This window comes from Thalassophryne amazonica, chromosome 8 (genome assembly GCF_902500255.1).
Source record: "Thalassophryne amazonica chromosome 8, fThaAma1.1, whole genome shotgun sequence".
Classification (NCBI taxonomy): domain Eukaryota; kingdom Metazoa; phylum Chordata; class Actinopteri; order Batrachoidiformes; family Batrachoididae; genus Thalassophryne; species Thalassophryne amazonica.
Window position 1 is genome coordinate 110,326,779 of NC_047110.1, and position 11,098 is coordinate 110,337,876.

The 11,098-nt window shown below is 41.4% G+C and overlaps 1 protein-coding gene across 1 annotated transcript; it reads left to right on the top strand.

Moving 5' to 3' along the window:
• The first annotated feature begins 5,302 nt into the window (after positions 1–5,302).
• On the top strand, positions 5,303–10,677 carry tsnaxip1 (translin-associated factor X interacting protein 1). The gene is made up of 5 exons (XM_034175642.1): positions 5,303–5,360; positions 5,671–5,837; positions 9,812–9,922; positions 10,138–10,247; positions 10,340–10,677. Exons 3-5 carry the CDS (start codon positions 9,896–9,898, stop codon positions 10,539–10,541), a joined length of 339 nt encoding a protein of 112 aa, XP_034031533.1. The 5' UTR covers positions 5,303–5,360; positions 5,671–5,837; positions 9,812–9,895; the 3' UTR covers positions 10,542–10,677.
• The last annotated feature ends 421 nt before the right edge of the window (positions 10,678–11,098 follow it).

Genomic DNA, 11,098 nt, shown 5'->3' on the forward strand with positions numbered 1-11,098 from the left:
ATGTTACAAAATATTGAGTTGAACTTTTATTATTGACCAAATACTTATTTTCCACCACAGTTTACAAATATATTCTTTGAAAATCCTACAATGTGACTTCCTGGATTTTTTTTTCTCATTTTGTCTCTCATAATTGAAGTGTACCTCTGATGAAAATTACAGACCTCTCTCATCTTTCTAAGTAGGAGAACTTGCACAGTCAGGGAGTGACTAAATACTTTTTTACCCCACTGTATATACAGTGAGGAAAATAAGTATTTGAACACCCTGCGATTTTGCAAGTTCTCCCACTTAGAAATCATGGAGGGGTCTGAAATTTTCATCTTAGGTGCATGTCCACTGTGAGAGACATAATCTTAAAACAAAATCCAGAAATCACAATGTATGATTTTTTTTTTAAATAATTTATTTGTATGTTACTGCTGCAAATAAGTATTTGAACACCCACCAATCAGCAAGAATTCTGGCTCACACAGACCTGTTAATTTTTCTTTAAGAAGCCCTCTTATTCTACACTCTTTACCTGTATTAATTGCATCTGTTTGAACTTGTTACTTGTATAAAAGACACCTGTTCACACACTCAATCAATCACACTCCAACCTGTCCACCATAGCCAAGACCAAAGAGCTGTCTGAGGACACCAGGGACAAAACTGTAGACCTGCACAAGGCTGAGATGGACTACAGAACAACAGGCAAGCAGCTTGGTAGAAGACAACGACTGTTATGATTATTTATTAGAAAGTGGAAGAAACACAAGATGACTGTCAATCTCCCTCGGTCTGGGATTCCATGCAAGATCTCACCTTGTGGGGTAAGAATGATTCTGAGAAAGCTCAGAACTACACAGGAGGACCTGGTCCATGACCTGAAGAGAGCTGGGACCACAGTCACAAAGATTACATTAGTAACACATGATGCTGTCATGGTTTAAAATCCTGCAGGGCAGCTGTCAGGACTGAGCGGAGGCGAGGCACAGACAGAGGCTGGACACAAATGCAGGCTCACAACAGGACATATGAGTAAAAGGATGGTCTTTAATTCAGGCCAGGGTTCGGTAACAGGAAGGCAGTCCGCGGAGCAAAAGTACCAGGCAGGGAGAAGACAGAGGATGTGGTCAAAACAAGCAGGGTCAGTACACGAGCGAACACAGTTATCAGGGCTGGGGCAAAAAGCAGGATCCGGTACACAGAGCAGAGTCAAAAATATGGCTTAGCAAAACAGGATGAGACAGAGTGCTGGTAAGTGAATGAATCAACAGACGAGCAGGGAGGAAGTGAACTGAAGCAGTAAAAATAAGAACAGGTGGTAATTGGATAACGAGGTGCCCGTGGTGGAGGAAGAGCCTGGAAGGGGGCGTGGTCAAGTGAAACTAGGAGGGGGGGAAGAGAAGACAGACAAATGGGGCCTGGCCAATCGTGACGAGGAAGTGCAGGTGCAGGACACGAGAGTGTAGTGATCTGAGGGAAGACAGTGATAACAATGAACCTGGGTGTGAACACGTGAGAACTGCGATGAGTGCAGACACAGAGCAGATGAGGACAGGATGAGACAGACAAGTGTAAGTGAGCAGTGAAGAGAATTACAAACAAGACAACTAAAGACCATACAAGGAAAACATGAACAGGAATCTAAACTCGAACAGGACTTAAAAGCAAACCAGAAGATGCTAAACAGAATAATAGGAAATTAAACACTGACAAAACTAAGCTGGAACAGACATAACAGAAATGAGAACAGCAAAAATAGGCAAACAATAACTAAATGATAAACCATGAAAACACAGACTGATAAAACAAGAACGGAACTGAGACATGGCCAAAGTATAAACGTAACAAAGAAAGAAAGTGACAAAGCAAAAATAGAACATAGAATAAACACATGATGAATGTAACGTGTGGGCCGCTGAAGTGGAGGTACTGCTGGCCCACCACCACAAGATGGCGCCCTGCTTGAAGTGCGGGCTTCAAGCAGGAGAGGGCGTTGGAGCGACCGGGAGTGACAGCTGTCACTCATCATCCGTACCAGCTGTTACTCATCCACTACTCAACACCATCACCATAAAGGCCGGACTGCAACTCCACCTCCCCGCCGAGAAATCAGCTACCTTGGAGGTAATTTTCTCTGCTGACTTAAAACATTGAGTAATAATCTGAACTTCTTTGCAGCCGTTTTCCTGTGGTGTTTTCCTTATCTGTGGAATTGGCTTTTGGTGTGATCAGCGACGGCTTCGCTTCACACCCCAACCAGATAAGTGATTAGACAGGAGCTGCACGAGTGTGTGATTGGAGGTGGAGGTGCTCCCTCCCAAAAGAACACAGACTGTGGGATTACTGAGTGTGCATACTCACACTCACCTGTGCTGTTTCTATTTTCTGCCAGCAGTACCAGGTCTGACAGCTGAAGACGGTGACCACCTGGGGACCCAGGACTTGGCGGCTCCGGTGTTCTTCAGGTCCGTTGGCGGTGAGGGCCGTGTGGGATCCGGCTCTGTTTTGGACGGGCGTCTCCTATCCTCAAGCCTGCCCACACGTCACCCAACGTGTAATTGACTGTAGTCCCAAACTGATTGTTGTCTGTATTCCGTTGTGCACAATTTACAACATTAAATTGTTACTGTTTGGCTTATCCATTGCCCGTTCTTTTACGCCCCCTGTTGTGGGTCCGTGTTCCTACACTTTCACAACAGTAACAGTTAATAAAACAACGCTGGGGCAGAAAGAGCAGAACCAAATAAAGGGGGAAAATAAGGACTGAAGCCTGGAACTGGGCCGGGCATGACAGCAGCAAGGTCCCCCTGCTCAAGCCAGCACATGTCCAGGCCTGTTTGAAGTTCACCAGTGACCATCTGGATGATCCAGAGGAGGCATGGGAGAAGGTCATGTTGTCAGATGAGACCAGAGTAGAGCTTTTTGGAATCAACTCCACTTACCATGTTTAGAGGATGAGAACAACCCCAAGAAAACCATCCCAACCGTGAAGCATGGGGGAGGAAACATCATACTCTGGGGGTGCTCTTCTGCAAAGGGGACAGGACGACTGCACCATATTGAAGGGAGGATGGATGGGGTCATGTATTGCGAGATTTTGGCAAACAACCTCCTTCCCTCAGTAAGTGCATTGAAGATGGGTCATGGCTGGGTCTTCAGCATGATAATGACTCCAAACACACAGCCAGGGCAACTAAGGAGGGGCTCCGTAAGAAGCATTTCAAGGTCCTGGAGTGGCCTGGCCAGTCTCCAGACCTGAACTCAATAGAAAATCTTTGAAGGGAGCTGAAACTCCAACCTGAAAGATCTAGAGAAGATCTGTATGGAGGAGTGGACCAAAATCCCTGCTGCAGTGTGTGAAAACCTGGTGAAAAACTACAGGAAACGTTTGACCTCTGTAATTGCAAACAAAGGCTACTGTACCAATATAACATTGATTTTCACAGGTGTTGAAATACTTATTTGCAGCAGTAACATGCAAATAAATTATTTTAAAAAATCATACATTGTGATTTCCGGATTTTTTTTTTTTAGATTATATCTCTCTCAGTGGACATGCACCTAAGATGAAAATTTCAGACCCCTCCATGATTTCTAAGTGGGAGAACTTGCAAAATCGCAGGGTGTTCAAATACTTATTTTCCTCACTGTATATATATATATATATATATATATATATATATATATATATATTTATTTATTTTTTTTGGGGGGGGGGGGGGCAGTGTTTTCCTTGACTTTGACTGCTGACCTTTGATCAAGCTAATCAAAAAAAGAAGAAAAAAAAACAGCAAAGAAAGATCTAATCAAAAATCTCATCACTTCTCTATATCTGCCCAAGTAATATTCCCACCAAGTTTGATCCATTTAGACCATTTGGTTGTTGAAATTGACAAAAAGGTGTTTTTCAGACCATGACTTTGACCTATGACCAAACTACTCTCAAATCTAATCACTTCTATCCAAGTAATATTCCCACCATGTTTATCCATTTAGGCTTCCAGGTTGTTGAAATAAACAAACAAATAAATAAATAAACATTAAAAATACTGTTTTTTTTTATCATATTTTCCTTGACTTTGACCTTTTGATCAGATTCTAATGATCCATCTCGGCTTCTTTGGTGCTGAGATATCAAAACAAGCAAAAAAAAAATTTTCAGACCATGTTTCATTAAGAGAGTTTCTGTGAAGGCTCTCAGTTGTCCAGGTGGTTTCCATAGTAGAGAAGCTTGAATCTTCGACTGGACTGGGTTGCTTGACGTGAGGACGTTTCGCTTCAAATCGCAGAAGCTTCCTCAGCTAAAATTCTTGCTCTGGTGGTCTGAGTTCTGTCTTGACTCTTGTAGAGAAGAATAATATTCTTAATAAGAAGAAGATAAGAAGAAGAATATAATATAATAGAATATAATAATAATAATAATAATAATATAAAAGATATAAGATATAAAAGATATATAATAATATATATAATAATATATATATATATATATATATATATATATATTATATATATAATATAGTATATATAGTATAGTAATATATAATATAATATAGATAAAGATATAAAAGATATATAATAATAATATATATATATATTATATATATAATATAGTATATATAGTATAGTAATATATAATATATATAGATATATAATAATATAAAAGAATATAATATAATAAGAAGAATATTCTTCTCTACAAGAGTCAAGACAGAACTCAGACCACCAGAGCAAGAATTTTAGCTGAAGAAGCTTCTGCGATTTGAAGCGAAACGTCCTCACGTCAAGCAACCCAGTCCAGTCGAAGATTCAAGCTTCTCTACTTCATTAAGAGAGGTTAATCTTCATTAAAATAAGTAAAACATAAAATAAATTCTAGAATTTAGATGCACACGTTCCCTAAAGTCTAAAGACTTTTTCCCACTGCCAAAACTGATGAGCATCAAAACATTTCATTAAAAACATACTTATATGACAAACAAACCCGAGTAATAACGAGGGTATCAAAGGTTAACAAAACATCTCCACGTCTGTCGATCCACATGATCCTGACTCTTCCACAAGTAGTTTTACACGTTCAGGCACGTTCATCAAATGTGTTGTATCTGCTTAACTCTGTACTCATAATTTTGTCTCACTGTGTTCGCTGCCACAAAGATATTCTTTGTCCCCGACCACCTTTTCCTGCCTCTTTTGTTTCCTCCTCATCTCACCTTCCCCACTTCCTTCCTTCCCTCTCCAGGTGGACTTTACTAATCAATATGTGCAGTACCAGGAGGAGCGCGATGCCTGAAAGCTGCTCCTGTGGAAGGTCAATGAGCTGAAAAACTGTTTGCTGAATCAGGAGAGTCCTACACATGAGAATACAATTGAGCCCATGCAGGAAGTGACATAATTCCTCTTATATTCATCATATATTTTGGCAGATGTTTGCCCACTTACTCTCAGTGCACTTGATTTGATTATTCTCTGTCAACAGTCAGTTGGTCACTACCACAGAAAGTGGCTAAACCTTTGATAGCATTTTGGAGAATTGAGAAATGTACAGTGGCTATCCCAGGGTGGTAGCTGTAGCCAGGAATGGGTCAACACTTAAAAATGCTTATTTGTCTGATCATAAAGATCCCAGTATCTAAAAACAGTTACATGATGTTATGACTCTTGTTCTGATTGTGAAAGTTGAGTCTGAGGCCTCCTTAAAGCTGCAGTTTGCGTTGAAGGTCTGTCGTGAAGACCTGACTAAAGCCCAACAGGAGCTGGTCAGGATCAAAGCTGAGTACTGGGATGTGGTGCCTCGATGTGACTGGTACTCCTTGGAACAAGCACACAAGCAGACCTTGGTGCAGGTAAGAGAGAGGCACACATATTAGTCCATGGGCCAAGCAGGTATTTGATGCCATTTATATGGGTATTAAAAAACATTTACAATCCAGCCTCAGTGTATCATGGCCTTCACAAAAAGGTACGGCTGCCATCCCAGTGTGGTAGCTGTAGCCAGGTAGGGGTCAAAGAAGAATTACACAGTGTCAAGATTTAAAAATGTTCCAATCATATTGAAAAGCATACCGCATTATTTGTCTGATCATAAAGATTAGTTTGGACTATCTATGACTGAATGTTGTGGAGTTATGGGGTAAAAAAACAACAATGGTGACGGGATCAAAAATTAAAGTTGCCCCAGTTTTGGTAAAAAGTGATGCAAATTATCGGTTGAGTTAATATGGTTTAAATATGGTTTATCATGTTCCAGGGTAACATACTGTCTTATATCATGTAATCCAATGGACAAACCCCAGGTTTCTTTTCAGCACTGTAGCCAGGCTGACAGAGTCAGAGCTCTATTGAGCCGAGTATTCCATTAACTTTAACTAGTAATGACTTCATGACTTTCTTTGCTAACTAAATTTGAACTATTAGAGAAAAAATTACTCATAACCATCCCAAAAGACGTATCGGTATCTTTGGCTGCTTTCAGTGATGCCGGTATTTGGTTAGACTCTTTCTCTCAGATTGTTCTGTCTGAGTTATTTTCATTAGTTACTTCATCCAAACCATCAACATGTTTATTAGACCCCATTCCTACCAGGCTGCTCAAGGAAGCCCTACCATTAATTAATGCTTCAATCTTAAATATGATCAATCTATCTTTGTTAGTTGGCTATGTACCACAGGCTTTTAAGGTGGCAGTAATTAAACCATTACTTAAAAAGCCATCACTTGACCCAGCTATCTTAGCTAATTATAGGCCAATCTCCAACCTTCCTTTTCTCTCAAAAATTCTTGAAAGGGTAGTTGTAAAACAGCTAACTGATCATCTGCAGAGGAATGGTCTATTTGAAGAGTTTCAGTCAGGTTTTAGAATTCATCATAGTACAGAAACAGCATTAGTGAAGGTTACAAATGATCTTCTTATGGCCTCAGACAGTGGACTCATCTCTGTGCTTGTTCTGTTAGACCTCAGTGCTGCTTTTGATACTGTTGACCATAAAATTTTATTACAGAGATTAGAGCATGCCATAGGTATTAAAGGCACTGCGTTGCAGTGGTTTGAATCATATTTGTCTAATAGATTACAATTTGTTCATGTAAATGGGGAATCTTCTTCACAGACTAAAGTTAATTATGGAGTTCCACAAGGTTCTGTGCTAGGACCAATTTTATTCACTTTATACATGCTTCCCTTAGGCAGTATTATTAGACGGTATTGCTTAAATTTTCATTGTTACGCAGATGATACCCAGCTTTATCTATCCATGAAGCCAGAGGACACACACCAATTAGCTAAACTGCAGGATTGTCTTACAGACATGGATGACCTCTAATTTCCTGCTTTTAAACTCAGATAAAACTGAAGTTATTGTACTTGGCCCCACAAATCTTAGAAACATGGTGTCTAACCAGATCCTTACTCTGGATGGCATTACCCTGAGCTCTAGTAATACTGTGAGAAATCTTGGAGTCATTTTTGATCAGGATATGTCATTCAAAGTGCATATTAAACAAATATGTAGGACTGCTTTTTTGCATTTACGCAATATCTCTAAAATCAGAAAGGTCTTGTCTCAGAGTGATGCTGAAAAACTAATTCATGCATTTATTTCCTCTAGGCTGGACTATTGTAATTCATTATTATCAGGTTGTCCTAAAAGTTCTGTTATATGGCTGGGGGGGGCCTGGCTGCCGGTTTGTTTGTCTTTTTGTTTTCCTCCCAGGTGGCGTGCATTTGGGACTGAGTGGCTGTGTTGCTGAGGCTGTCAGGACCTCACCCTGATCACCTGCGACTCGTCAGGACTCACAGCTGAGGTGCATCTGGATGGATTGGAGCATGTTGGCATTTAAGACTGGAGTGCACAGTGTGTATTTGCCAGAGACTCGACCTTGTGACCAGACGGGTGAGATCGTCGTCTCGGGAGCCATCTCATCAGCAGCGGATGCTGAGAAACGTCCAGGTTTGATGCACAGTCTGTGAAAGAGGAGGGGGTGAGGTCTCACGCTCGTCAGCACACTTCCTGAGGTACGTTAGATTTTGTGACTAACAGTTATACAGTCAGTAAATGTGGTGTCCCTCACACCTTATTGTATTGAGCTGTTTGTTAGTCATGTATCAGCTTCCACTGCGGTGGAGTTTTGTGAACGGGATGTTCCATGCCTGCAGGTTGGAAGCTGATCAGCAATCAAGCCAGGAAGTGTTTGCTGTTTGTACACCTTTAAGTGTTCTGTGTGTAGAGTGTGGACTCACATAATGGTTCCTTCTTTCACAGACTCGGTTGTTGCGGCCACCTGGGGGGTGTCGGCGGGGTCCTTGGGTCCGAAACAGCTTCTGGCTCCGGACCGTTAGCGCTGCTGGGAGCGCACCACGCCAGACCGCATCTTTCTGTATTATCACTGTTATGTATTAAATTCAGTTAGCCTTTGTACCGTGCTCTGCTTATTTCATACTGGGTCCTTCAAACGCTGGTCGGTTCTCCGAGCTGCGTCCGACACATAACAAGTTCCCTAAAAAGCCTTCAGTTAATTCAAAATGCTGCAGTTAGAGTACTGACGGGGACTAGAAGGAGAGAGCATATCTCACCCATATTGGCCTCTCTTCATTGGCTTCCTGTTAATTCTAGAATAGAATTTAAAATTCTTCTTCTTACTTATAAGGTTTTGAATAATCAGGTCCCATCTTATCTTAGGGACCTCGTAGTACCATATCACCCCAATAGAGCACTTCGCTATCAGACTGCAGGCTTACTTGTAGTTCCTAGGGTTTGTAAGAGTAGAATGGGAGGCAGAGCCTTCAGCTTTCAGGCTCCTCTCCTGTGGAACCAGCTCCCAATTCAGATCAGGGAGACAGACACCCTCTCTACTTTTAAGATTAGGCTTAAAACTTTCCTTTTTGCTAAAGCTTATAGTTAGGGCTGGATCAGGTGACCCTGAACCATCCCTTAGTTATGCTGCTATAGACGTAGACTGCTGGGGGGTTCCCATGATGCACTGTTTCTTTCTCTTTTTGCTCTGTATGCACCACTCTGCATTTAATCATTAGTGATCGATCTCTGCTCCCCTCCACAGCATGTCTTTTTCCTGGTTCTCTCCCTCAGCCCCAACCAGTTCCAGCAGAAGACTGCCCCTCCCTGAGCCTGGTTTTGCTGGAGGTTTCTTCCTGTTAAAAGGGAGTTTTTCCTTCCCACTGTAGCCAAGTGCTTGCTCACAGGGGGTCGTTTTGACCGTTGGGGTTTTACATAATTATTGTATGGCCTTGCCTTACAATATAAAGCGCCTTGGGGCAACTGTTTGTTGTGATTTGGCGCTATATAAAAAAACTGATTGATTGACATTGACCTTGCTTGATCTTTACTTTAGAGACAAAACATTCAGTACAGTCAAAACTATTCAAGTTATCAATCCTATTAGCTCAACCAATACATTGGATCAGTTTTATTTTTTTTATCAAAATTGGAGCAACTTTAACTTTTGATCCATGTTCAAATTGAAATAGCTGTTTTTACCCTATAACTCCAGAACATTCAGTCATAGATAGTCCAAAATATACCTTTATGGAGTGTTTATGATCAGACAAATAATATGGTGTACTTTTCAAAGTGAGTGGAACATTTTAAAATTTTGACCCCTGTATATTTCTTCATCAACCCCTTCTTGGCTACAGCTAGTGCCCTGTGATGGCCACCATACCTTTTGTGTAGGCCATGGTACAATGAGGCTGGGCTGTAAGTGCCGTTTGTTAATTATCTACTGGGTCACAGACTGTTTTGCACCTGTAGTGCATGCGTGTGTCTGCAGAGTTGTTTATTTGAATTCTTTTACATTTGTCCAGCTGAAGACACTGCAAGGTGACTTTGACCAGTTGAGGAGAAAGTATGAAACTCTGCAGGAGCTCTATAACACCGACAGCTTGCAGATGACTCACTGCTCTGTGATTCTGCAGGTGTTTTATACACGAGGCAACAAAAGTGAGTTTGTCAATCTGTTGACAAAAATTTTGTATGGAATTGTGTTTCTTCATATTTTGTAATAAAGATATTTGATGACGCTGAACAACCATTTATCATTTTACAGACAAGTTCATGAAATAGTTCATGTGCTTGTCTTTGTTTTTACAGCTGAGACTGGACTTGTTTTTTTTTTGTTGTTGTTGTTCAGGTGGATGAGAACGTGTCTCACCGACAAACTCCACTTGAATCCAGTCAGCCAAACCAGCTGATCAGCTCTGATCCTCCAGAGGGCGCTCTGCTCAATGTCCAGGAGTTCAGGTACAATGAACAGATTCATACACAAGCACAAACCTTTCAGCGGCATTTTTCCTCTATCAAAACAAAGTTGTGTGTGGGTGTGTTAAATACAGTGCAGCCCTGACAATGGCCTTCCCACTGAGGTCACATCCTGCCATTGATGACCCAGTGCCTTCAGCTCAAAGTGAAGTGGACCTCAGTTCCTCTCAGAGACTCTCCAGCCCGGTACAGACCAGCAGGGCTTTCCCTGTCATTTCAGTCATATCACACACAACAACAAATATATACACAGAGGTTAGTCTGTCACCAACATGAAACCAAAAACCAGTGGCACACATTAGAGCAGGTGCCTTTGTGGGACAGGACATACAGTAGTTCTCTCTGTCCACCCATATGTAAAGAGTGTTGTAGTCAAGTTCCAAAACCTACAAAGCTAAAGTATCAGTTTAAAAAGAAAAAAGAAAGGCAGTGGCTATCCATACTTCTCTGTATTAATAATACAAAAATTCAATTCATATGTAGCGCTTCCGATTGGTCAGTCAAGTGATTGTGATGGTAAGCGCCTTTACTTTTGTTTTCCAATTCCAACAAAGCTGGGACGTTGTGTGAAATGTAAATAAAAACAGAATACAATGATTTGCAAATCCTCTTCAACCTATATTCAAATACACCACAAAGACAAGATATTTAATGTTCGAACTGATAGACTTTTGTTGTGTGGGCCGCCAGAAGAGGAGGTACTGCTGGCCCACCACCAGAGGGCGCCCTGCCTGAAGTGCGGGCTTCAGGCACGAGAGGGCGCTGCCGCCACGGACACAACCGGGACAGCTGTCAAGAGATAATGAGTGACAGCTGTCACCCATCTGCTCTAC

Excerpts from the sequence above, each read along its gene's own strand:
- tsnaxip1 (XM_034175642.1), top strand. The coding sequence starts at position 9,896 with ATGACTCACTGCTCTGTGATTCTGCAG. Across the intron at positions 9,923-10,137 it reads ACTGCTCTGTGATTCTGCAG|GTGGATGAGAACGTGTCTCA; the intron begins GTGTTTTATACA and ends GTTGTTGTTCAG. Across the intron at positions 10,248-10,339 it reads CTCAATGTCCAGGAGTTCAG|TGCAGCCCTGACAATGGCCT; the intron begins GTACAATGAACA and ends TGTTAAATACAG.